The sequence below is a fragment of the Carica papaya genome, chromosome 6 (genome assembly GCF_054855325.1).
Source record: "Carica papaya isolate Zhongbai chromosome 6, ASM5485532v1, whole genome shotgun sequence".
Taxonomy (NCBI): domain Eukaryota; kingdom Viridiplantae; phylum Streptophyta; class Magnoliopsida; order Brassicales; family Caricaceae; genus Carica; species Carica papaya.
Window position 1 is genome coordinate 31,463,467 of NC_142314.1, and position 26,568 is coordinate 31,490,034.

The 26,568-nt window shown below is 31.7% G+C and overlaps 5 protein-coding genes across 5 annotated transcripts; 3 read left to right on the plus strand and 2 right to left on the minus strand.

The window, feature by feature from the left end:
• Positions 1-1,896: 1,896 nt before the first annotated feature.
• LOC148253527 (8-hydroxygeraniol oxidoreductase-like) lies at positions 1,897-8,543 on the plus strand. Its single transcript, XM_088222751.1, has 7 exons — positions 1,897-1,991; positions 2,083-2,243; positions 2,371-2,411; positions 6,650-7,052; positions 7,555-7,791; positions 7,969-8,127; positions 8,244-8,543. Exons 1-7 carry the CDS (start codon positions 1,946-1,948, stop codon positions 8,352-8,354), a joined length of 1,158 nt encoding a protein of 385 aa, XP_088078877.1. The 5' UTR covers positions 1,897-1,945; the 3' UTR covers positions 8,355-8,543.
• A 2,060-nt stretch (positions 8,544-10,603) lies between these two features.
• On the plus strand, positions 10,604-16,572 carry LOC110816055 (VAMP-like protein YKT61). Its single transcript, XM_088222876.1, has 7 exons — positions 10,604-10,924; positions 12,449-12,817; positions 13,111-13,208; positions 14,482-14,586; positions 14,768-14,833; positions 15,667-15,753; positions 16,304-16,572. Exons 2-7 carry the CDS (start codon positions 12,625-12,627, stop codon positions 16,352-16,354), a joined length of 600 nt encoding a protein of 199 aa, XP_088079002.1. The 5' UTR covers positions 10,604-10,924; positions 12,449-12,624; the 3' UTR covers positions 16,355-16,572.
• Positions 16,573-17,427: 855 nt separating this feature from the next.
• On the minus strand, positions 17,428-18,397 carry TIL (temperature-induced lipocalin). The gene is made up of 2 exons (XM_022044019.2): positions 17,939-18,397; positions 17,428-17,837 (listed from the first exon to the last, which is right to left on the minus strand). Exons 1-2 carry the CDS (start codon positions 18,308-18,310, stop codon positions 17,652-17,654), a joined length of 558 nt encoding a protein of 185 aa, XP_021899711.2. The 5' UTR covers positions 18,311-18,397; the 3' UTR covers positions 17,428-17,651.
• Positions 18,398-20,026: 1,629 nt separating this feature from the next.
• Positions 20,027-21,482, plus strand: LOC110816004 (protein PARALOG OF AIPP2-like). Its single transcript, XM_088222065.1, has 3 exons — positions 20,027-20,385; positions 20,462-20,885; positions 21,046-21,482. The coding sequence occupies exons 2-3, from the start codon at positions 20,482-20,484 to the stop codon at positions 21,278-21,280; spliced, it is 639 nt and encodes a 212-aa protein (XP_088078191.1). The 5' UTR covers positions 20,027-20,385; positions 20,462-20,481; the 3' UTR covers positions 21,281-21,482.
• A 170-nt stretch (positions 21,483-21,652) lies between these two features.
• On the minus strand, positions 21,653-26,429 carry LOC110816003 (Low-density receptor-like protein). Its single transcript, XM_022044002.2, has 5 exons — positions 26,276-26,429; positions 25,146-25,281; positions 22,850-22,943; positions 22,107-22,187; positions 21,653-21,986 (listed from the first exon to the last, which is right to left on the minus strand). Exons 1-5 carry the CDS (start codon positions 26,307-26,309, stop codon positions 21,846-21,848), a joined length of 486 nt encoding a protein of 161 aa, XP_021899694.1. The 5' UTR covers positions 26,310-26,429; the 3' UTR covers positions 21,653-21,845.
• Positions 26,430-26,568: the final 139 nt, after the last annotated feature.

A 26,568-nucleotide genomic window follows, 5' to 3' on the forward strand; every position in this document is an offset into this window, starting at 1 on the left:
TATTAACCCTATAAGTTTTTAGTTATATTTTTATTTATTCCATTATTTGAACTTCCTTAAAGGGACATTCTCATAACTCTATTGGACAACTTGATTTACTATGCAAGGAATATAAACCCTCAACCAATAACTCCTTTTACTATTGTTTTATCAATTCAATAATTTTTTTTTTATTGAGTATTGGGCCTTTACATATCCAATTCGACACCAAAGGATATCTCAACAAGTATTCTTTTTCTGAATTGGCAATTGATATATGAAGTGATCTTAAAGATCATTTCTCATAGAGTAATATTCATCGCATCTACTAATTAAGGCAAAAATTGCTAAATCATGTCCAGAGGCAAAGCACTATAAGTGCATACCTCACAAAATTAAAAGTATTATGGGAATAAATGAATAATTTCAAGCAGTCTATAATTATGGAGACATAATTGTCGGAGAGTAAATGAAATTAATATCTATGCTTAGGTGGAGTAAATCATGTCATTTTTTTATGGGAATATATTTGAGGATAGCTATCACTCCTAGACCATCTACCTTTAATTAACAAGATATTTTTTTTAGTCTTTCAAGAGGAGAGACAAAGAAATATTGCTATTAAACCTGTGAGCTTAGTGTTGGTTTCATATAGAGATATAGAAAAAAATAGATAGGTGAAGGGGGGAAGAGGGGTGGAATAAATACCAAAGAAAAGGTAAGTCGTAATAGTATCTATTGCCATTTCATAAGCGTACAATGGACAAGTTTAGAAACTTCATGTTTTTCCTCCAAGCTATAAACAGAAACAAAAAGTTCAAAACATTGTTTATGTTAATCAAGTTAATTAGTTCGATAATGTTTCTTCGAGTATGCCTAATAAACAAATAAGTCAAAGTAGTCCATTGTGAGTTGTGTGCATCGTAGTATTAGCAATATGACTTCTTCTATGAAGGTTGCTGATGAATCTAAACTTAGATTTCCCACGGAGGTACTTTGTGAAGGTTGATCATATGATTTCTTCGGTTGGGACTTTAGTTATTACTTTCTATGAGTTTTGAAATATTCAATAGTGCCTTATATATGTCCCTAAAAGTTTTAAAACTCTTTTTAATGTCATTTTCACATGAATGCATTGTTTACTGCGTAACCATAATATTACTAGTGTTAATTTTTAAGAGCTAATGTAAATTAACTTTTAAATTTCAAGTGCGTATTTCAATGAAAAAATATATATGCGAGAGCTAATGTAAAATATTTTGATTATCAGGTAAGTTCGTCAAAGTGAATTTCAAAAAAAAAAATTTGTCAATTTTAAATTCTGAATTTATAGCATGTTTTATTTATTGTTAACACAGTCTCACATTATTATGTTTAAATAAATTAATAACAAAAAACTATATAAAAATAAATAATATTATTATTATATCCCTTAAAAAAAACGCATCACATTAGCAGATGGATCAAGATCCTATGCAGTATCACATGGACAAACCAGATGGTTGATGAGTCAACTCATATCCAGTTTATTTATTACGTGAGCTTCATATCACAAAACCTATTTTTTCTGCTAAGTTCTCTTCTTCTATTTTATATATATATATATATATATATATATTTGTCAAGTGAAAAAAAATTTGTAATGATGTAGAGGATATCAATATCATAAACAGGTAGCAAATAGTATAAGGGTCAAAAAATTGAATTAATTTTTATTAATTTTAAGTGTTTATTTAGAAATATTTTAAAAATACAAAAATTTGTATATATAAAAAAATTAAGAGCTTAAATACAAATAGTATAAGGGTCATTTTATTATTTAAGCCTCTATACATATATAGCAATTCCGTTTACTGTTATTACGTAAGTAGTTGGGTTCTGAGGCTATATGGATATATACACGTAGCAAATTCATCATTCTATATCTATACATAACTAGTTGGATCTTGCGAAGCGCCTAGTTAAGATGTTGAAGAGCAGCAGTACGACTTCAGAGGTGATCACATGCAAAGGTAATCTCCATTGTATCTCATCATGGATACGTGTAATATATGTATATGTTTTGTGTGTGTGTGTGTATGATATCTTGTTTGTTTTGGGCAGCGGTGGTATGTTGGGGAAGAAGAGGGGGAGATTTAATAAAGGTAGAAGAAATAAAAGTGGAGCCACCAAAATCCAAGGAAGTTCGAGTTAAGATGCTGTATGCAAGTATCTGTCATACTGATCTTTTATTCATCGAAGGATTTCCAGATGTGAGTACACATGTATATATATGCATATGAGTATATCTATATCTATATATATATATATATATATATTAATTTAACAGTATTGATTGTATATATTTGATTAACTAATTTGTTGTTTATATATATGTAATTAATTAACCAGCCTGATCTGTTTCCTCGAGTTCTCGGGCACGAAGGTGTCGGGTAAGCTCCATTGATCTCTTCTATCTCCAGCTGCTTAATTCATTTTTATGTATCACCTGCAAAAATTAATATTTGTTAATTAAGTTTATTTTTTATAATAATAATATATAAAACTTCTAAATATTTTGTTTAATTTTTAAACAACAATCAAACTATTCGAATTTTTTTAAATCACTAACCCCGTTAAATTCTTTTTCAAAAAAAAAATCAATTTATTCCTTAATACTTTCTCCTTCTTTTCCTTCCATATTCTTGACTTTCTATCTCCTTTCCCTATCTCACTCTCCTATGAAATAGTTTATTATCTAAAAATATTTTTCTCTCTTTTTTTTTAATAAAAAAAAAGCTCGTTAGTCTCATTGTTGTCCTTTAAAGAGTCTCATTGTTATCCTTTAAAGACATTGATTCTTCTCTCACGAGTGATTTCCTTTATTCCCAAAGACCTTGATTATATCTATCACTCATTCGCTTACAGGGTAAGTGAAAGGTCCTTCACAAATATAAAGGCTACGAATGTCCACGAAATTCAAACCATCTTGGTCTCATCTCGTCTTGTTCACCCATGAGTCCTTTCAATTAAGATTTTAACTTTCTAGAGAAAGTATCCCCGTCCATCTAGTTCATTTTATAAATACAACATAGTGCTTTTTTACATTTGGCATGATGGTTCTCTTTTGTTCTATACGTCTCATCTACAAAGAAAAAATGATTAATAGTCTTATGCACTTATTTTTTTAAATGAAACAATTTATTATTTTTCTCTTCTCCAAAATAAAAAGAATCACAAACCCAAAATGATACCCTAAATTCTTTAGGATTAAAGAAACACATAGAGAAATATTTAGTAATAACCAAAACCCTAACTATAGTTCTATTAAATTATAGAACATAAAAGAAACAAACATCAAATTTTTTCTTCTTCATATTATAGAATTTTCTACGAAAAGTCAAAGATGGTTGAGTTCCAACTAATATATATCAACTATCTTAACTACTTGTACTTAAAATTTTCAAAATTTTATTAGAAGTGGTATTATATAATGCATATTTCACAATTCAATTATAAATAAATTAAAATAATGTATTTTTGACAATGAGAACAAATTTTTATAAAAATTAGCATCCAAAAAGCTAGTCTTGAATTCTCTCTTTTAAATTTTATAATAGATAAACATATTCAAAACAAATATTGAAAAGAAGTAAATTAACCATAATTACATTTAGTTCACGACTTATAAATTCGAGAATAATGGTCCTTCTCTTAACACTTCTTTACTCCAATAAGTTCTTAAGCTAGATCATATTTTACTGGGCTAACATCCAAGCATGGAAAAGGCCCTTTCAAGAGATTAACTAGCCAAATTATGGTGCGTGTATTTTTGACATATTAGGAAAACAAGATCATCGTAACTTAAATATCACGAAATACATCTTAACCGAGCAAGGAGGGCAAATAGTCATATGACTACCACACATCATGCGCAAATAAAGCTTCTCAAATGAAAATATATGCTACTTAATTATAGCATTTAGGACTCCAAATGAAAGAAAACTTAGAAACTAATGCATTACAATTGAACATCATCAACCAATAGCCAAATTTAAAATTAGGAGTAGTTTTAGAAAAAAAAAAAATTGAAAACGTCTCAGAGTTATCTTATGCAAAGAATAATGATATTTTCAATCCATGAAACACTCAACACAAAGATATGTAACTACCTTAATCATTTTAATTTACATGAAAAAAATAAAATTAATCATAAAATATAGTTATTTACATCTATATGTATATTTGTATGTATATATATAGTTAGGATGTTTATTTTCTTGTCTTGATTTGAAAACTAAGTTAGACCAGATTTCTTCTTCAAAACCTACCCATGTCACCATCCTCCTCTCTTTTCTATAAGCCCGACGAAGCCATTGCCATTACTGGTTGGCTTCGCCCTCTAGGTGGAAAGAAGCAAGTTGCACCTTTTATTCATTGGAAATGTCTTGGTGGTTGAAGAATTGTTCGACATGGCTAAGCCATTCGGTCGGTTCATCACCTGAAAATGTGGGGAATTCCAACTTCGAGAATTTAGAGAAGAAGGGCTGGCGGCCCCCGTCATTCCTTTTAGTTCTCTCATCGCGGTTGGGTCGTGGTATATCGATTTGACTTAGAGTGTTACTGTTAAACCCCTCACTGTTTGCTAACAGAGTATATGTTATCCGTTTAAGGGTATCCTCCATTTGACGAAGTTTGTCAACAATCCCCAGCTCCATTCGGCTGAAGCTATCCTAGAGTCCTCCTACACTGGCTTCTAAGTTTTCAATTCTTTCTTTGTTGGATATGCCTCTGTTATCAAATGTTACGGTTCCAGTTAGAACCAAAAAGAATTGAGAAGTAAGTTTCTATTTTTTTAGCTAGAATGACCTATTATTTCAATAAATTGATATATCTTTTATTTCTTAACTGCGGAGACTTTAAATAGAAATTTTACAGTAGCTGTTCCTACTATTCAGGAAGCTCAACGACTAATGGCATGAAAATAACTATTCTAAAGATAAAATAATTCAAAATCAAGGATAACATAAAGATAAAATTAGTCCTAGTCTTATGGGAGTGCAACAGACTTTTATTTCTCACCTTTTTCATACTGCCAACTTAGAGATACTTGGGGTTTTTAGTTGAAATTCGGGCTGGTCTTCTTGATGTAACAATAACCACAAAGTCGCACACAACTATACAACTGCATGTTGTCATGTTGCACCAATGCATGCTTCCTTTTTCCATGGCCTACAACAACTCTCTCTTCGTGATGGAGATCAAGACACGAAATATATAAAACATGTGTGCAAAGAGATGAGCATAATATAAACCCAAAACATAGTGTGAACAAAATGCATAGTGTTAACATAAGTCACGATGTGAACACAACTCAAGATGCACATGGGCTACATGGGTCAAATGTCATTATGCAAATTAGACCACTCACTAGATCATGAGTTAAGAGACTCGAACAAGCCTTTCAAGCTGATGTTTAAGAATGGATCAACGAAGAAGAAAGGTTTATGTCAGATTTGGAGAGTCATAAAAGAAGTGAATCGAATTCATTAAGCCACATGGAGAAACAACTCACTAATCTTCTACAAATCATTAAGCCGAATTTCCAAGCTCAAATTCATGAAGAATGAAGTCCAATTAGATAATGATGTAGTCATGTGCCATGCATGTGCTTCATTAATGTGTTGGCACATTTTTATTAGTTAAGAATTAAGTTAGATTTATTTATTATTTTTCTTATGTGTAATTAGAGACCTTATGCCACATAGGATTATTTTTAATTAGGTCTCAACATTTGATTAATTAGGCTGAATGGAATTTAGTGCTATATAGGATTTATTAATCCACATAGATTAATTATTTTTTTTCTATTATGATTGAAGTTTAGCCTTAAGATTAGATTAGATGTAAGAAATTATTATTTTATATTCTTTTAGAGTTTGGAATTAGTGTGACATCCCCTACGTAAGACTCTATTATGTTTACTTTTCTTTGTTATACTATTGACAAATAATTCCAATCAGAGGGTCACTTTATAATTTGTGAGATCATTTAATCTTCTTATTGCATCAAGAATTAGTTTTAATTTATCAAAGTTTTCATGTGGTGTCTTAATCAATTCATTTTTCTTTTCTTCCATCCGATCATTTTATTTTCAATTATAAATTAATTATGAGTTAAATAGAGAAGATTTGTTTAAATTTAAGTTTTAATACTAATTGGATACTTGGGGGTTCTGCGTCACTTCTTCACCTCTCTTTCTCCCTCTATAGCCATAAAAACTTTCTATCTATTCTCACTTCTCTTTCTCTTTTTTCTTTATTTCATAAGCTTTTGCTTCTCACTTTCCCCTCTTTTTCTTCTCTCTCTTTTCGTTATCTGACCTTTCTTTATATATAAGTCTTGCAGTGGTCTAATGGAGGAAAGAGAAAATATAGTTTACCTATATGTATATATATATATATATATATAATATATTATTTGATTAAAACATGTGTAAAAAAGTTTCAGTCTATTTCTGATACGCGTATAATATGGAGAATGCTCCATTCTTCAATCTATATATATATATTTTTTTTTTTTTACTTTTATTTTCAATCAGACATAGCCCGTTTACAAACTAATAAAACCTCATATGTGGTATAACTAATCAATAATTATAATTATGAAAAAAAAAAAACAAAAATTACAGGGTAGTAGAGAGCGTCGGGGAAGATGTGACAGAACTAAAAGAAGGAGACTTAGTGATTCCATCATATATTGGAGAATGCCAAAAGTGTGAGAATTGCAGTTCAAGAAAATCCAACTTTTGCCTACAGTATCCAACACCCTTAACCGGTTTAATGCTCGATGGAACTTCAAGAATGTCGATTGAAGGCCAAAATTTATTCCATTCATTTTCATGCTCCACATGGACTGAGTATATGCTTATAAATGTCAACTATGCCATCAAGATCAGTCCAGATATTCCTCTTTCTCATGCTAGTTTTCTCTCCTGTGGATTTTCAACTGGGTATGGTGCAGCTTGGAAGGATGGTAACATTGAAAGAGGTTCAAGCATAGTTGTAATAGGCCTTGGTGCTGTTGGATTAGGGGTATATATAAGCAATCTTTTTTTTTTTAAATTCTTATAAAGATAATTTGGGTATAGTTATAGCTAGATCTAAAGTATTTCTATTATTATTAAAAAAAATTCTTACACTTCACGTATTATTAAATTGCATCATGCACCTTGTATAAAACTACTCATTGTTTTTTAAAATATTTAGTTTAACTTTCTTGGAAATTTACCATTATAGGAAAATAAGGGAAGAACGAAGTTTTTAAGAGCATTTGTTAAAATATATATATTATAAATTTATTCTATTAGATTCTTTCTATTTTATAAAATATTTCATAATATTTTTTTGATAATAATAATACTATTTGATTTATTCAAATTTCATGTTGCTTAGAATGTTAAAACTATAAATAGAAAAGTCGAAGAGGTTTTTCTATATTATCCTTTGTCTTTTTCTTTTTCGTTGTCAAAGATATGAAAGATATTGAAACTAATACAAGTTCTAGAAATTAATGTTGCAGAGTTTGCAATTGCAGGAAATACAAGGGGCTAAAATGCAAGGTGCAACTACAATAATTGGTGTAGACAAGAATCCTATGAAGAAAGAGAAGGGACAAGTTTTTGGAATGACACACTTCATTAACCCAGATGAATCAGGTAAATCAATTTCAGATTTAGTTAAGGAATTAACTGGTGGAATTGGTGTTGACTGTAGCTTCCAATGCACTGGGGTTGCCTCTTTGGTCACTCAAGCAATAGAGGCTACAAAACCTGTAAGTATTTTAAATGTTCATTATATATATATTTATATCACATATTCATAAATGTACGTATGGTTCTTGAAAATAATAATGGAACCATATATCACGAATTTGAAAATATTTATATACTTATAATTTTATGAAATTGAGATGCTTGTAACATATTTAACTTTGTATGATTGTGATCAGGGAGTAGGAAGAACAATATTAATAGGAACAGGAATTGATACAAATATGAATATAAGCTTCGAATCCTTTGTATCTGGTAAAACTTTAAAAGGGTCTCTTTTTGGAGGACTCGGCATCAAATCTGATCTTCCCATTTTACTTGATAAATGCATAAATAAGGTTTGTTTATATAAATGGAAGTTAATTTAAAGTTTTAATTTTATTAATTTTATATGTCTTTGCATATCGTCAATACATTTCATTACTATTACTTATTAAATAATGATATTTTACAGGAAATACCATTAGATGAACTTTTGAGTCATGAGATCTTACTGGAGGATATAACCAAAGGATTTGAGTTATTGAAGCTTTCCAACTGTGTTAAGGTTCTTATTAAAATTTGATTTTATTTAATTGATATTGTCCACAAGTTAGACGACTCTTTGTATTTACTCTTACTTCTTCAAAACATTATGCTCATTCGAGTATAAAGAAATGCAATTGTATGTTGTTCATTGTCAAATTTGCTCGAGCAAGACAAATGAAATATGATCTCATCTTGAAAGAGATTGGTAGAAAATTCCTTTCCCAAATCTTTTAGCCAGTACCTCTCAAACACGTAGTTATTCTTTGTATCATTGATTCCCTCTACATGGTTGTTTTTTTTTTATGCACCATTATCATTTATGATAATTACTTTGTATTTTTATCTCCATTTTTTGCCTAAGAACAAAATTAAATTTACCCTCCATTTTGTCTTTATTTTTCCATTTGAAAAATATTTTGTAACAAAATAGATAAAATAAAAAGTGTTTTTACTAAAATCTAAAGACAAAATTTTCTTTTGATAGGTTTAAACATAAAGTTATAATTGGCAATTTTTAAGAAATGATTTTGGCTTTTAATACGAATTTGTACTTGAAATCTCAAAAGTTATTTTCACCAAACAAACATCTACTTTTTTTAAAATGATAATACTTTTTACGGCTATTTCTACCAAATACCAACGAATTTTTGACTAAAATCATTTTAACTTAATAAATTTTTTGAAATTCATAGCATAGTCTATAACTACCTCAAATGCCCACTTATTTAGCTGCCTTCCAAGAATTTGAGAAAAGTAAAATTTTTTCTCCTAAAGGTTTTTTGAATTCCCATTAGTTTTATAAAGAAGATATTATTATGTTTGAAATATATCCAAAAACCTTCTTTTTATATATTCACAAACACATGTTTTCGTGGTAGGATATATTTGAAACTCTATTAGAGTGTAATACTTTATCAAATAGCTTGAATAAGCCAAGTAATGTTTTTATCATCAAACTAGATTCTGGTAAGAGATGGAATCTTGATTCCTTAAATGTCTTCCAACCAAGTTCGTTTCAAGCTTATTCAAACTTGACGAAGTCCTCTTTTTGTCAAGTTTTTTTAGCCATCTACATAGTATCTCTTTTAATAAACCAAACTCAAATCGAAAAGTAAGTTACATTCAAGTTTTGAGTCGAAATCAATCCTGACAATGCTCATATAAATTGAGCCAAAATATTCATGTATCTGACTCCGTACAATTCATTGTTACCCTATTTGTCATACTCCATTTTCAACTAGAATTAATTTAAAAATTTTACGATTTGTATTATTTTTAATGCTTATGTGAATTTCTATTGAATTAAAATTTTCATGGTTTGAAACAAATCACAATTTATGTAAACTTCATTTATAAAATTCATACCTTATTATTATTTATGTATAGAATGTATAATATAATTCTGATAAAAGTATAATTCACATGATTCTAAAAAAAATTATTACTTTAATTCTTTTATTATCTTAATACAATTTAGATATTCTCCTAATTACGTAAGGATTTGTATAAATTTTACGTTATTTTAATTTATTTGAATTATAGTAACATAGTTTGTGATTTTTTTTTTTTTTTTTTTGAGACAGAGATAAATATAGAACTCGAATTAGAGTTATTAACTCTCTTATAAAAGTATTATGGTATTTAAGTTGATTGTATTTTATTAGTCAATTATAAACATATCATATATATATATATATATGTAAGGCTTGCAATGTTCAACTCTTTCAATGAAATCTAGTGTCTTTTTCCTCTCCAGCTTTCTTCTCTCTCTTTTCCTCATTCTTTTCTTTATCATTTCCTGTTTGTTTGATTACTTTTGGATCATAAATCATATTTGATTCTTGCTTTTTTCGTAATTCCACCGTCAATAATCCTCTAAGTCTCTACTTCTAGCATTATTCTGATAGTCTTGGTTTGATGTTTGTCTTGTAATGATTAACGGGCAACGATTATTTTTCTTAGAGTTGTGCAATGTTGATTGCATTGTAACACGATTATATTCCGATAGTCTTGATTTGATGTTTGTCTTATAACGATTAACGGGCAACGATTATTTTTCTTAGAGTTGTGCGATGTTGATTGCATTATAACACGATTATAAAATTTAACGAAGATGATATAAATCGTTTGAAAGCATGGATTAGAATAATAACGTAGTAATCTTGTAAATATTTATTTAAATATTTTAAATGTAAAAATATAATCTAGTAATTTACTTGTATATATTTTTGGTTTATATAAACTAATCCTTATTATTATATAAAGTAGTATATATACATCTGCTTATTATTTACTAAGTTGGTGTTTGGTCAAAAAGAGAAATCTAGCCTTTCTTTTACGCTTATAACATCATCCTCCTCCCTTCCTCCGCTTCCGCTTCCGCTTCCCTCCCTCTCTCCGCCGAGGATTTCTGTCTCCTTCATCTCGCATCCACTGCTTCCCGTCTCCACGCTCTGATTCAAACGCTCAGCTTCCGTAGCGCATTTCTTATCTGCAGAGACCTTCATCGCTTCTATTGACACCCCAACCGATTTCAACTAATATAATCTGAAGGTCAATTCTATTTTTCTTCCTTACTTCAAATGTTCTTCATCAACTCTTGTCAAGGTAGAATTATGCTTTCCTCTTCGCTTTCTACTCCCTTCAATTCCGAAGAAGTTTAATTATTGGTGTTGTTGTGGTGGTTATGTTTATCCATTTGAACGAAATCCGTATATATTTAAGGTTTCCATACGTTTAATTGTTGAATATCTGTTTAGCATCTTTGGATTAGTCTCTCTTTTGCTTGATCTGTTTCTATATTAGACCGCTGGTTTTGCTTGATGCCGTTGGGGCCTAATTTGTCGACTTCTCGATTCTGCTGTATTTGGAGATGGTCTAAAAGTAAATAGTTTTCTTTTTGAAAGCGTCTAAGTGATTCCTGTTTGAATGTGTTACTAATTTTGGTTTTTTTTTTTTAAATGTGGATATTTAACTTTATTATTTTCCTTGCTGATTATATTTATTTCTTAGCTAATTAAAAAGATCAATCATGTTTATCATTAGTCTGACTTGGTTTCTTGGCAGTAGTTTGTATTCGTCTTGTATATCTTTAAGGTAGTCCAATTTGCTCTTAGCAAGGGTTTGAAACATTCTTGAGCTCTTTGATAAATATATTCCGATTAGAATTGTGGGGTTCGCTTTCTGTTTGCTGATACTAACTGAATAAGCCTGTGCTGCAAGAAAATCTATAAGCTACCTTTAATGTGGTTTATAATAACTTGGGCTGGTTAGTTTGAATTGGTAAGTTAATTTTCACATAGATTTTGAGGTTTGATATGATTTGTTCTATACTCTGCAACTTACATGTGAGTAATATAATATCTATTCATGACCCTTTTGATAATAGCTTGTTTGCATGTCTATGCGAGTGTTTGACTTGACAGTGAAGTCCTGGTATCTTGATTTTAGTTGTAAAATCTTATTTAAGAGGTTTGCTACTCTAGGTCATTTTGTGATTGACTAAGGAAGAGTCTTTTAACACAGTTTTCCATATACTGGTTGCATATGGATACAAGTTGGTTGGATCCTAGCCATACAAATGGATTTCATGTGAAGTCGTACGTAACACCTGTCGAGAAGATTGGTTCATGGGCATATCTATGGATTTTTTCAATTAAGTTTGAGTCTTTTGTTTTTCTCCTGTTAATTATTTGTTACATATTTGTGAATTGGTTTTCTAACGCATACCTTCGCTCATCTTCAATAATAAAAGTATTGTTATAACTGTATTCAAAGTTGGAGGCATTAGCAGTATTTCTCCATTAGATTTCTCATTCCTTTTTTTTTCATTTGGATGTAGTTAATATTTCCAAAATTATTTGCCTGTAAACATTAATTTTCTTTCTTTTGATAGTACTTTTCTTATTTTCTTCATGGATTTCAACCCAATTAATGATGAGTGTACACAAAACACAAGCAAAGTAGTTACAGTATTTGAATGTCCTATTCAGTTAGCTATCATGTGTTTAATTTCCTTTACCCAAAATTCTAATTGAACTGCTATAAACTGGTATTCTAGAGTCACCGTGAACCAGGTTAGTGGTAACTTTGTGTTTTTGTTAATTGTTTTTTTTTTTTTTCAAATTACAGATAAATACATAGCTATCTCACTGTGGATGCTACAACACCAACAAAGACTGTTGACAGTAAATAGCCAGGAGAGGGATTAGAGAATTCATCAGAGAGAAAAAGAAATCAAAAGAACTTTTTAATTTTTTTTATTGTAATATATAATTTTATAGACAGAGAGAGAGAGGGAGAGAGAAATGAAGATAACAGCATTGCTGGTGTTGAAGTCCAACCAGGATGGATCAGATTCAATAATCCTGGCAAATGCATCAGATGTCTCACATTATGGGTACTTCCAGCGCTCCACTGTCAAGGAATTCATTGTCTTCGTGGGTCGAACTGTTGCCAAGCGGACCCCACCCAGCCAGCGTCAATCTGTCCAGCACGAAGGTTCAACATTTTCTCATATCTGATCTCTTGTTAGTATTTTTTTTTTCCAGATTATATGCTACGCCCATAAGGTAGTTGTTTTTTGATGTCTTGCACAAATTATTATGTCCTGAGTTTGATTGAATGTTTATTTATGTTTTTCTTATTGGGATTTGCATTTTGTTTATAATATATATATATATATATTATTTTCAAGCTATATTCCTTTTCTCTGGGTTTTGTGGTCTTGGTAATGATAATTGTGCTGTTCTATTGAAATAAAGAATTGAGTCTGGTATTTTTGGGTTGTGTAGAGTATAAGGTGCATTCTTATAATAGGAATGGCCTTTGTGCCGTGGGATTTATGGATGATCATTACCCAGTTCGAAGTGCATTTTCTCTTCTTAACCAGGTATTATTGAAACTTTTTTTTTGCCTTATTTCTTTGTGATGAAATGTTGCACAAAGAAACTTTCACATGATATACAGTGTTTTAATTCTTCCATTGATATCAGTATCTTCTTTCACCTGTTGAGAGGACATACATAGTGATTGGTTGCTAATACTTTTGATTTCTCTTTACATATCCTCGAACTTTCTCACTCATTATAGTATGGCATTCTTCATGTGTGAATAAATTGTAGTAGTTTTAGTAAAAAGGTATTTGTTGCAAGCATCATAAAAATGTCTATTTTTATTGGATGTCTGTGATGTGCACTTCTGTTAATAAATCTTTTAATATAACCTCTCTTAATAATTTACTGTAGAAAGAGTACATACCGACTCAAAATGCAGGCACATTGTCAATCTTTCCTATGTCATATAGGACATGCAGTTAAAACAGAAATCACCTTTTTAAGTTGTCATGCAATCTTGATTGTCAAGAGGACATTTTTAACAACTAGTAAATTGTTTCCATGTCAAACAGTAGATATTGTTTCCTTTAAAAAATAATAATAAAATAAATAACAATAGATATAGTTTTACACAAAAGAAATAACAGACCTCACTCCAAGCACTCAGATTTTCTCACCAATAACGTGATAGTCAAGTGATATGCAACCAATATTTCAAGTAGGAGGTTTTGGGTTCGACAATCAAGACATTGACTATGGGCCTTTCTTGAAGTCGGATCCTGCTTGGAGTGTTTCTAGACCACTTGCAATTTGCTGCAATGTTGATGGGCTCAATCTAAAAGAAAACTTTGTGGTACGAACTGAATATTTTGCTGCATAGTTGCATTCATCCATGGGAAGAAACCATGCTAGTAGCTCCTGCCCTTACCTCTATTAATGAAAAGGAGAAGCATTCAGATATGCACATTAAAATGAAGAGCTTAGATGAGAAGTTCAGCTTGTGTTTAGGTGTTTTATTGTTATTATTTTTTTGTCATCCTAGCATCAATATATGTTTTTTTCTCGAAATACTCATATCTGCATGCTGCAATACTACAAGCTGGCCTGTGTGGGGTAATCTTTCATGGTAACTTCCCAATTATTGCAATTATTCTGTTGGTTAATGCACGAAATGTTTGCTTTAGGAGTTTCATGGGCTTTTAGGGGCTTATCATTTTCATGTTTTTATTTCAAAACAAAATTCATTTTTCATGTGGACGTGCTCAAATTATCTCATATCTCTATGTGTATTGCTTTCATGGATAAATTTTGAGGTCTAATGCTTGGCAGGTGCTAGATGAGTATCAGAAGAATTTTGGTGATTCATGGAAAGCTGCTCGAGCAGATAGCACTCAACAATGGCCATATTTGAATGAAGCTCTGGTCAAATTTCAGGTTTATATATTGTCTTCCTGGTTGGGTAGTTTTAATTCTAAACAATAGTTCATACCGTCATGAAAAAATGAGTACAATTGCTTAATCACTTGTTTGGATAAGTCTTTTAGTAATTTCTTTTAGTGTTTGAACTCTCTAACATGGTAAACTTAAAGTTTTTGTTCATTTTTCAAATATTCAGGACCCTGCAGAGGCGGACAAGCTACTGAAAATTCAAAGAGAATTGGATGAAACAAAAATCATTCTTGTACGTGTGTAGCTACAGTGATTTTTTTTTCCTTTATCTTCAAAGCATTTAAATTTTTCTGCATTGATGGTTCACTTTGTTGACTATACTAGTTTTTCCCTTTATGCTATCAAAGAACACTATCCTTTCCCTTTGCTTGTTTATGCATGGACATCCTATGAGTGATTTAACAGAAGACAGAATTTCATGAAAATAAGAACTTGTCTTTTCTGATATTTTAGTATATCAATTTGAATATAAAAGTATTTGGAACTGGAGACAAAGTAAAGAAGGTCTTTGGAAGAATAGAGCAAGATTAATGAAGGTATCTGTTGTTGGCGGACGAATAATAAAGATTCACTGCTGTGAGCTGAATAAAAATGGGTGATGAGTTGGTGATGTCTGGTCCTTAGCTTTCTAGAATTTTTGTAATATTGGATAGAGGTATCCGTCAAGCTCAACTGCAGGACAATTATCTGATATGTACTTACATAGAGTTTACTCCAGATCTTAATGATTATCGTTTACACTTTATAGCAGTAGTATGGTGATTATGTTGTAAAAATTAAGGATGTGAAAAGCTGGTTCTCCCTTTTTAATCATCACAATGGAGATGGCTGAAATGTGCCGAAGTGATTATGGTCTTGTATTGCAACGTGTTCAGTGTTAAGTTTTAGTTAGCTGTAATGTAAAGTGCGCATCTTCTTTTTGCTCTTGTTTTTCTTTCCTTGCCATACTTTGTTATATTGCTCATAGCCTCTGAGGTTAACCTTTTTGATGAGCCACTCAAAGATGAATTGTGGGATGAACTTTTGCATTTGAGTGCTTTATTATATGTGGTTCTTTTGGTGCAGCATAAAACTATTGATAGTGTTCTCGCTCGAGGTGAGAAGCTGGATAGTCTAGTTGAGAAGAGTTCGGATTTGAGTGCAGCATCACAGGTAAATGAACTGTTAACAGGTTCTGTACCATTTTTTCATTATATATGCTCAGATCTGTAAGTAAATCCCATACTTCCAAATCTCAAACAATGCCTGCCTCTCATCACATCTCAAGTATTTTCTCTAGATATTATTCTTGTTCCTGAACTTTTGTTGTTGGTCAATAAATGCTGTATATCATCAATTCATAATTTCCCTTACGCTTCACAATATATGGAAACTGCTGCTGAGGATATCTCATCAATTAATTTGTGGGACTTGTTGGATTCTTATTTGTCACTGATTTTGGTTATTTGTTACTGTAAATGGAATTATATAATTCCCAAGTGATTTTCTGGTGTCTTCACTTAGTTCCTGCTCTGTCTATGTTAATGGCATGCTCTTCTAAGATTTCCACAATGTCCTTTTTATGCTCTTTTTACTGAAAGTGCACAATTTTTGTATTGCATTATGTTTTTAAGAAATTGGTATCAGATAATTGGGTGACCTCTTATAAACTGTGGCATACCTAGTGGAATGAGTAATGATCTATTTTTGGTGGTTGAAGCAGATGTTCTACAAGCAGGCCAAGAAAACCAACCAGTGCTGTGCCATACTGTAAGCTTTGCTTACCTATATTCAATTGTTTGTTCGGAATGAGTTTTCTGATTTAAAAGAGAGAACATTAGATGTTGGGAAAATAATTTATTATCATAATCAATCTACGTAATACTTCTGGCCAGTTTAGTTTCGTGTCTTTAAATATATATGTAAGTATTGTTTGTTTAACATATATTTGTATATACTCTTTTAAATATATTTAAGTTAATTTTGATTTGAGATATGATCGAATTACACGATTTAGTGGATTTGTAATCATTACGATTAGTAACCAAATAGTTTATATATTTGGTGCAAAAAATATTATATAATTTATGTTTCTAAATATTATGGTAATTTTCAAGTAATCAGATCAGAACTAATACATCATGGTGGAAAGCCTGATTTCCCCCACAGAGGATGATACATATTTTGTTTGCACAGAATACCTAGCAGCTAAAGCAAGTTATTTCACTATACTTATATTTATATTTATATTAAAATTTTAAAAATATATTTATTAATATCATATACTAATTCTTTTTAATAATATAAATATAAATATATTTATAAATAAAAAATTAAAATTTTATACATATATAGTGTCTCAGATTCTAACCCACATTTTAACTAGAGAAAAAAGGAAACAGTATCGGATAATGTTCCGAGTATATAATTTTAATGTTTTCGCGAATTTAAAATTTCATACTGCTCTAATTTAGACCTGATTAACCTCGTTAATTAGTATTTAACATCACTTACAATTTTAATTACGAGTCTGTTCAACTATCCAAAAGCTTAGCAAAAATTTAATTGCTTAATGTGTATGACCGACCAATTAGGTTCAATCCTTTAGTTAATAACAATCTTTTTGAAATCGATTTGGAACAGAAACAAATTAATTCAATTCAATCTTCCATCGAAACGCTTAAAAATTTCAAACCCAAATTAATTTTCCTATTTTTTTTTTAAGCGATGAACACCGTCTTTACCTCTACGATTCTAACAGAGCCTTACTATTTTTCAGAAGAAATATTTACAAGTGAGTGAACTACTTAAATTCAAGTATGGAGTTGGAAACCAATAACAACAAAATCGAATTAAACCAGCTTCTGCTTACCCAGAAATATTATTAAAAGAAGAAGAACAAAAAAAAATAAAGAAGACGAGAAGAAATTCCCATTAGAAAGACCCATAAGCCTTTCTGTTGATGATCACAATAATAACACATTCAAATATACCGAAAACATAATACAGTACCAACTATATATATATATATATATATGTATATATATACCAAAAATCATGAGCACTGGTTTTTATTTACCAAAAATCGATTTAATCCACCAAATACCCTTGGTGTCCTTCGGCCCTTCATCTCCCTCCGGTGGCGGATCACTCTGTGGTGTCTTGTGAAGTTTGCTCACATCATATCCCTCATCTGTCGCCCTCTGCACCAGCTGATTATATATCTCCTCATCCATATGCGTCTCCCTGCACAATATCTACACCAAACAATATATATATATATATATATAATACACACACGTTTATAAGCAATCATTGCATCAATTAATCAAATCATCATCTGAAAAGTTCACATTACCCAGAGATACTTTCTCGCGGGCTGGCCAATCAGAGCGTACCGATAATCATCATCAATATACAACACCCAATAATCTCCAGTAACAGGAATGATCGGCAAGAAAGGCGGAATATAAAACCTAACTTTAAGCTTGGCTTCATCGCTGTTAGGATCAGCCTTATACGCAGTCCCTTCTATATACCCTCTCTTGCCGCCACTCCATGTCTCGTTCAAAACATGCACCGTTCCATCGTCGTTCAAGGTGTATGTAGCTCTGGTATTGACTCCATCTTTGGGCTGAAACCTCGACGGAAACGAAGCTATTTCGTACCACCGTCCCATGTATCTTTTGATATCTAACCCCTTCACCACCTTCATTTCCTTCTTCGCCATGTTAATTCCTGACTTAATTTTGATTTGCACAGAGGTTACAGTCACCGAGAGGAAAAGAGATTTGGGGGGGAATTAACTTATGGAGGTTTAGGGTTGTTGATAAATAGATGCATGGAGGAGAGACGTGGAGGGCTGATAGCCAAACACAAATTCAGAACGTGAAATGTCTAAAATCCCCTCAAGAAGATTCTAGGTTTTTCAGTTTGTCAAGTATCAAGCAGACAACCTTGGGGAGGAAGCAAACGGGAAAGTTTGCAAGAAAGCAGCAGTTTCTAGTAATTGAGTTTTGTCTGTATATTTTACTTTTTGAAGTTAGTTTAATTTTTTAAAAAAATATATATTTTCTGATACTTTTTAATTAATTTAAATAATAATTCATATGTTATTCAATTATTAATAATGCTTTTAAACAATTAGTAAAAGAGAAGCATATGAAATCTTCATTAATTAAATGATTATTATTTTCTCTTTACAAGGCATAAAGTTCACTTATATGCCAATATTATCATAATATTAATTATGTTTTCTTCTCATTATGAGATTTGATTATGTTATGATCAAGACGCGAAAACAAAAGCCTATGGGGTCGCTTCTGCAAATGGATAACCAGCACTGAAAACCGTCTTTACATTGGATGGTTTGGTGTTTGATGATCCCTACTTTATTGACCGCAACTTCTGTATTTACTATCGCATTCATTGTTGTTCCTCCAGTAGATATTGATGGTATTCGTGAACCTATTTCTGAATCTCTACTTTATGAAAGCGGCATCCGTTGATGAATAGTTATACAATAACGGTCCTTATGAACTAATTGCTCTACACTTCTTACTTGGTGTAGCTTGTTACATGGGTCGTGGTGAAAATTTAGTTTCTGTTTAGGTATGTGTCCGCAGATTGCTATTGCATATTCAGCTCCTGTTACAACCGTTACCGCTGTATGTATAAATAATTATGAATTTTTAAAAGCATGCAGATTTAGAAAAAGAATAACTTAAAGTATTAGCTTGACTCATTATTTTCTATTCACCCATCAAACAAAGCATGCAATGATAGATAGAAAAATTATGGCATACACTTTCATTTACCAACTAAAATGTTATAGAAAGTAAACCTAATTGATGATATACAACTCACACTTCATGTGTGTGTGTGTGTGTATATATATATATTTGAGATTCGAAAGATGTGTTTTGTAAGAATAGAGGAGAACTTAAATCTTTTTCTCTTAATCCAAACAACCTCCTCTCTTTTAAACAAATGTCATATCTTTTTGTCCCATAGAGAAACAGGACTATGTATGTAGAGAGAGAAATTTGAGGGAAAATAAACTTAAAAGTTAAGTTTAGAATATTAACAAAAATCAAGTTTAAGTATACTAATAGTTATAAATAGTTGTTAGATAATTAATTGTTACGGAAATATGTAATTAATGAAAAATAAACTTCATAAGAAAGAAACACAAATACGAATAATATAATTTAAACTCATAATATCTTGTAAAGAAAGAAAAATATCAACATTCTACCTAAAGAAATTATGAAAATATAAGTATATATCAAATACAACTTTGAAAATGTCAAAACCAGTTGTTAGTACAATGAATCAACAAACACAATTGGAATGATTAATGAAAAAAAAGGGAGTAGCAATTATAAAGTTGTATTAAATCATATTCATATAGCCCTTTGATTGAAGTAATCTATGTGGAAAATTTATCCTTCCATATTATGAAGAATAGTGAGCATTAGCATTGTAGAAGACGACTCAATAGGAAAAAAAAAAAAAAGGATATTCTTTTTCCAATACATGTGGTTTGGTCTTCAAGAAGCTGATAAAACTGTTTTCTTTGCAGTTGGTGCTACCGATGGGTCCGAGAAAAAGTTCAACCAGATTAGCCCTAGCGACGAACCTTCTTTGGCTTCCTCTTGGACTGTTATGAGACCTTCCAGCAATTTTAATGGAAACCCAGATGATGGGTTACCTCGGCTGCAGGAGTCAACAAATCAGGCTGAAAAAACTAGGGATGGGGCTACCACAGTCACTTAAGGCATCCTATTATTTCTGGATCAAAAGGTTTACCTTGTCAAAAATGTAAAGAAGTAGGTCATACTGTAGATAATTGCCCAACTGACAGTGTACATATCTGCAGCAAGAAATTCTAGAGAGGAGATGAACAAAGGTAATAAGGTGAAAGCTGCAATGAAGGTGGTGCGCAATATACCTGGATTTGGAAAGAACGGACTTGATCGGTCAGATGGTTTTTCTGTACCTGGCATGGATGCTCAAGGTCATTTACCAGTTTCAAATAAACTGAAAAATTCGAGTCCTGCTGAAGGAGCACACGAAGTACAGGGGAGTTTTAGTTCTGATTCATACAAACAAGCTACAAATAATGAGAAGCAGCTTGCTGCTCCTTCCAGTGAGACAGGGTTTGCTCCCACATTAGGGGACTCGGATAGTAATGTTCCCTCTGTTGCAAAACAGACTATAAGGGACTGGTCCAGTAATTCTTTGGCAGCCATACTTCTTATTTTAAATATCTCAGCCATACCAGAGCATGAATTCATCTGGCAGTAAGATTCCTTTCATTCTTCTTGTAAATCTGTTTTCTGTTAATGGAGCATATTGCATTTTTTGTTTTCCTGATCCTTTTCTGGTTCTTTTCTGCTTGATAGCTGGCTGTATGCCACATGTTCAAAAGCATTTCACTTAAGCTTCTATTGTTTGCATCAGGGGACTTTTTGAGGTGCATAGAGGTGGCAAACCCCCGGATTTATATGGTGGAATTCAAGCATATCTATCAACTTTAGCATCACCTAGAGTTCCTGAAGCGGTTAACAAATTTCCTGGAAGAGTTCCCTTGAATGAGGTACCTCGCTTGAGCACATGGCCGGCACAGTTTCATGAAAGTGGTGCGAATGAAGATCACATTGCTCTTTACTTTTTTGCCAAGGATCTCAATAGGTAAATAGAAGATGTGCCAGCAAGTAGAATTAGGAACTGCATTTTCATAGAAATAGGACTTCTTCACTATTCTATCCTTAGGACTGCTTTTACTCTGGATCTATTCTTTCCTATTTAATTGTATTTCTTATTTTGATCCTGTTGACTGTTTGGTACCATGATTCTTAACGTAATAAAATTTTATCAATAAAATTTATAGTAGACAATATATAGACTAGCCTATGAATAAAATTTTTAGACGAGAATATGAAAAACGAAAAAAAGAGATTATGGAAGTATGAAACTCCTGAACCTAAACTCCTAATCTCCAAAAAAGAAAAATAAAAACAACAAAGATGAAGCATGAAAAGAAAAAATAAATGAGGTTGAGAAAACAGAGATAAAATAGTCCTGATCTATTGCCAAACATCTACTTATTATCCAATATTCAAAAGCTTCAAACTAGGCTATGTATTATAGTGAAAACTTGGGGGATTAACCAACCAAAAAGCTCCAATAAAAAAAAATGATGAAGTATCCATCCACTTCTGAAAACAGTGCCTATAAAAACGAAGCAACTGAAACAAATCTCACATGGTAGCCTCCACTTCCGGGTCAGTTTCAACAGGTACAGTAGGTGCATTATTGCCTCCACCTCTCAAACGGGAAGATACATTGTCAATGGCTGAGTTGAGTTGGCTGATTTTTGCATTCAGGGTCTGCCTGGTTTTCTGCTTTCTCAGGAAACAGGAGATTTTCCAAATTAACACGCATAATTGAAAAACTAATAATAATTTCTATAAGTTAAAGGAGAGAATGTAGCATGCATTTTTTCCTCAAAATAAAATTACCTCTAACCCTTCATCATAATATATTGGACGCTTGGCCTTCCGAAATCCATATTCATCTTCATTTAACAAGGATCTTCTTATCTAAAATCCATCCACAACAATCAAAGATAAGCCAGGAACTACAATTTCTAACACAAAGTAGAGAGAGTAAAACAAGCAGAGATAGCATCCTCCATAATAGGTAATGTATACAAGTCATGAGTTTTGAAAAAAGCAAACCGGTATAAAATTATCCTAATAAAAAAACAAATGAATTGTTTTTAACAAAATGAAGCAACCATAAAGTCGTATAGTGAAAATTTTTATGTTTAAAAATTCTGCATAAATGGGTAGGATATTATCAAATGCAATAAAATTAAAACATGCTCTTTTGAGAAACTTATACATTTATTCACAGGAAGTTTGGGATAATCCAATGTCAGTAAATGGAATGTGATAGTTACTCCTGCTGCATAGCAAACAGATAATAGTTTATTGGAAAGCATAACAAAGTTGAATCTTCTCCCGGTACAACATAACAAGATAACACCTCAAGCAAAACAATCTATAATGAGCACTATAACAATATATAATTTCAGTAACTTTGCAGACATTCCACAGAACATATAACCTGCTTTCTTCATTAGTAAACCTGCTCTATTGGTTGGTCCTTAACCAGCCTGATTTTGTAAATAGCATCTAACCAGGCTTTCAGGTCTTTCAAGACCTTATGCATCAAAACAGGATATGAGATATAGAATCACCTGTGGAGCAAATATATAAGCCAGTGTCCCAAACACAGCACCACCAAGAAGGAAACCAGCAACAAAATCACTTCCTCCACCTCTATTCCCATCACTGGATTCATCAACAAGTGAAAAACAAAGGAGAGCCTCATCAGAGTATATCGTATGAAACAACAGCAATAGTATTAGCAATCTTGTTTGAAGACGGCTGATGGGAAAACAAAAACAAAAAAAGTAACGCTATTTAAACAAACAATGACAGTAAAAATAATAGCTTAACTTGATGGCATTCAATGCAGTATATAACCCTAAAGCTAATAGAGTTCTTTCTTGTATCAGAAGGGCCAAAGGAAGGAACAGATAGATTACAATGCTCTTATGAGCATTTACAGAAACAATTTGTTGATGTCATCCTGCATATTCAGAATAAACTTACATATGCTGCAATAGTCTTACACAAAAATCTTAAAATATTGCTGATTTCAATTCATAGACTTGTCATATCAAAATTCTCGACTTCTCATATATACTTTTGGGCCATCAAGCCATCTCAAACCATGCAATGTTTAATGCTATTTTAGAACTAAATAAACAATCTCCACGCAAAGATGTAGCTGATGATAACACAAAAATACTTTCAGCAGCTAGCGACATGCAAACATTCACCCCAAAGATAATGCTTCAAAAGAAATTCATCTTCCTAACCCCAATTTCTTGGAAAAAGACCAAGAAAACCAATTCTCCAGTTACATAATTTACAATTAAATCTTAAGCAGATAAGATCAATGTAAGAAAGTTACAATGCAACAACAGAGCTGGAAAAATCAACAGCGGAAAGAATGAAAGAATACTAAAGTAAGACAGTGTTCAACACAAACTTTTTCTACAACAATTATCATTCTTCTACGAACTTGTAATAGTAAATATTAGGATATGTGCAATGCAGGTGATCAATAAATTAAGCAAAAAAAAAAAAAAAGAGATTCCACTTACCAGGAACAGCAACAAAATAGATTTATGAGAATAAATTCAAATTGCTAAATACTTGGTGTTGCAGAAGATATCAATCAGTCAGTGAAGTTGCATAACAAAAATAAATGTAGCACATATGCTTTACGAAAATTTAATATCTTACTTCTATAAATGTTCATCATCAACAAAAAAAAGGATGTAGAACTTAAAATTTTGTCAAAGTCAGTAAATAGAGAAAATAAAGAGGATAATAACAAATGTGCTAAAAAAAAGTATAGAATCATTAACAATTGTTCAGTAAGAATATACATATACACACATATATATAAATTTTGCAATCCAACATGAAAGTAACTGTATGACCTTTTCCTTTTTGAGAAAAAAATAAATATAAGAACTTGCATATAATTTTTTTTGGACTAATGATGTTTTTGAAGAATTGAGGACCAATGGATTGTGGCTGAGCACATATGATGTCTCTTATGAAAACAAAAGACATTATTGTTTACAGAAATTCAATTACCATAAAAACAAAACTCAAGAATTTCAAGGAAAGAAGCTGAGAGTCTCTACTATTGATTAAACAATGTAATAGCTCTTCTAAGTAAAGTGTATAAAAGATTCCAATGGCAACCCCGAATTCTTTGTATGACCTGTATCTATCTCATATATTTATTGTATTTGTTTCTATTTCTTTCTTTCCAGATTTAGGGTAGCATAAACAAAGTTCCATATACACAGATTATTCCCCTCCCCCGCCACTCTCCCTAAAATACAACATAATAAATGAAGAGAAGTGTACAGACTTATACTAATAATGATATCTCACGAGAAATGCCAAAATCATATGCAAATGAGTAAAGTATCAACTAAATATCTACATAGTCACCTCGAGAATTTCTCATTCTTCCTTAATATGGATGAAAACCTTTTCGGTTTAAATTACTCGCAAGCCAAATAAACATTGTGAATCCTTCAAGACCATAAGCAAGTAAGTCTATTATTGAAGTATATAAATCCAAGAATGCAAACAGAAAAGATTTTACATGGCAGCAGGTGTATGGACCAACTTAAGAAAGTTCGCTACATAGTCAACATGCTCAGAATGCCAATAATGATAAATTAATACGAAGTGAAAAGTTATATCACTCAAATTATCCTGTGTTATTTTCTGAGGGCAAGAAAAGCAAAAATATATTGAGAATGGCTGAAAACGAGGAAGACTTAACAACTGATACCAATGTATCAGTTTGAGCATGATACATAGAAATCCTGAATGCAAGTGGACCAGTTACTAGTGACCATCATAATCACCAAAAAAAAGGAGACAGATGTAGTTTACCGGTACTCAGCAGAAACAGAAAATTTGCGGTTGATTGCCACTAGGTTTGATTTCCTTTGAACATTTAGCTGTTGTATCTTGCCAAGTGAAACAGACTTCTTAGAAGCAAGTTCATGTGGCTTTAGATGAGATCCACCTGCACTCAAAGGCTCGTAGGATATAGAATGAGGATACATATCTCGGCATAAGCTATTGAATGAAATAGGAAGACCTCAAGTATAAGAAACTGAAAAAGTAAAATGTAGAAGAGTCCAAACACATATATGATGCCAACCTCCAGTTTTCATTTATTAATAAGACCAGTAACAATTGAGTAAGCTACTAGCTTTCTAAGTGCACACACATAAACTAGATATCATCTTTCAATAAATTGATAGAGCTCACAAGATACGCATAGGAAAAAAAAAATACTTTCGCGATTATAATTATTGTACAAGGGAGGGCAGTAGCACGTGAGATATGGCTTTCTATAACCCCAGTAATTACAGAACCCTATTGTTTTTTTTTTTCTTTTGTAAGCTCATATTATATGTTATTAGATAGTCGCAAATAATCTTTCAAAAAAAAAAAAAAGCTGCCACCGCTGAGAATTTCCAGGAAAAAGAAAAAAGAAACTCGATAGGAAATTGCCGCCCCAGATAATTTGTTATCAATTAAGATATCTTCCACCCACAATCGATCCCATAAAGTCCAAGTCCAACTCAACTTCTGATCTCCGTCCTATATAGATTCTCATCAGAACGTTACATTTTAACATGAGAATATTGCAAAATATTTACATGAATCGTTCTTCAAAGATCCATTTCCAAGTAAAATTGAACATAAACTCATCTACATCCAACTATCCGCAAATAAATAACTCTACAAACTACAAAAAAGGGGGAAAAAGGTACGAATCTCCCATCTCAATAAGATTTTCATTCTTTTTCTTGTTTCCCCCTGGTTACGATGTTCAGGCGTCTACCGATATATCAAACAAGTCTCACAAGCACTTCAGAAATCTTAATTTGTAGAAAAATAGATACAGGTGTGAAACATGTATTCTAAATTTTGCAATATACGTTGAAGATAGTCGAACACAATCATATACGAATATATGCATACATACAACTGCATATGGCGACTCATACCTGAAATGGATGCATTAACATAACAGGAAGCCATAGGAGAGATCCAGAGAGAGAGAGAGAGAGAGAGAGAGAGAGAGAGAGAGTGAAGGGTAGAGCGCGAGAGAGCGAAGCCTGATACAGAGAGACAGAGCGTTAATGAAGTGAGAGGAAAGAAGAAATGGCAGTAAAGGGGCACACAGCTCTTCGTTTTTTTTTAATTCCGTAACTGCCCTCCATTTTTTTTATTTTCTGAATTTATACATACAATTTTTTTATTCTTGAAATTTATATATTTTATTAATTTAAATAAAGAA

Coding starts and splice junctions, on each gene's coding strand:
- LOC110816004 (XM_088222065.1), top strand. CDS start 20,482: ATGAACAAAGGTAATAAGGTGAAAGCTGCAATGAAGGTGGTGCGCAAT. Junction 20,886..21,045: donor GAGCATGAATTCATCTGGCA/GTAAGATTCCTT, acceptor TGTTTGCATCAG/GGGACTTTTTGAGGTGCATA.
- LOC110816003 (XM_022044002.2), bottom strand. CDS start 26,309: ATGGCTTCCTGTTATGTTAATGCATCCATTTCAG. Junction 22,944..25,145: donor TCTGTTTCTGCTGAGTACCG/GTAAACTACATC, acceptor TGATGAATCCAG/TGATGGGAATAGAGGTGGAG. Junction 21,987..22,106: donor ATTATGATGAAGGGTTAGAG/GTAATTTTATTT, acceptor CTGAGAAAGCAG/AAAACCAGGCAGACCCTGAA.
- LOC148253527 (XM_088222751.1), top strand. CDS start 1,946: ATGTTGAAGAGCAGCAGTACGACTTCAGAGGTGATCACATGCAAAG. Junction 2,244..2,370: donor TTCCAGATGTGAGTACACAT/GTATATATATGC, acceptor TTAATTAACCAG/CCTGATCTGTTTCCTCGAGT. Junction 7,053..7,554: donor TTGGTGCTGTTGGATTAGGG/GTATATATAAGC, acceptor TTGCAATTGCAG/GAAATACAAGGGGCTAAAAT.
- TIL (XM_022044019.2), bottom strand. CDS start 18,310: ATGGCGAAGAAGGAAATGAAGGTGGTGAAGGGGTTAGATATCAAAAGA. Junction 17,838..17,938: donor CCGCGAGAAAGTATCTCTGG/GTAATGTGAACT, acceptor TGTTTGGTGTAG/ATATTGTGCAGGGAGACGCA.
- LOC110816055 (XM_088222876.1), top strand. CDS start 12,625: ATGAAGATAACAGCATTGCTGGTGTTGAAGTCCAACCAGGATGGATCA. Junction 12,818..13,110: donor TCAATCTGTCCAGCACGAAG/GTTCAACATTTT, acceptor TGGGTTGTGTAG/AGTATAAGGTGCATTCTTAT. Junction 13,209..14,481: donor CATTTTCTCTTCTTAACCAG/GTATTATTGAAA, acceptor AATGCTTGGCAG/GTGCTAGATGAGTATCAGAA.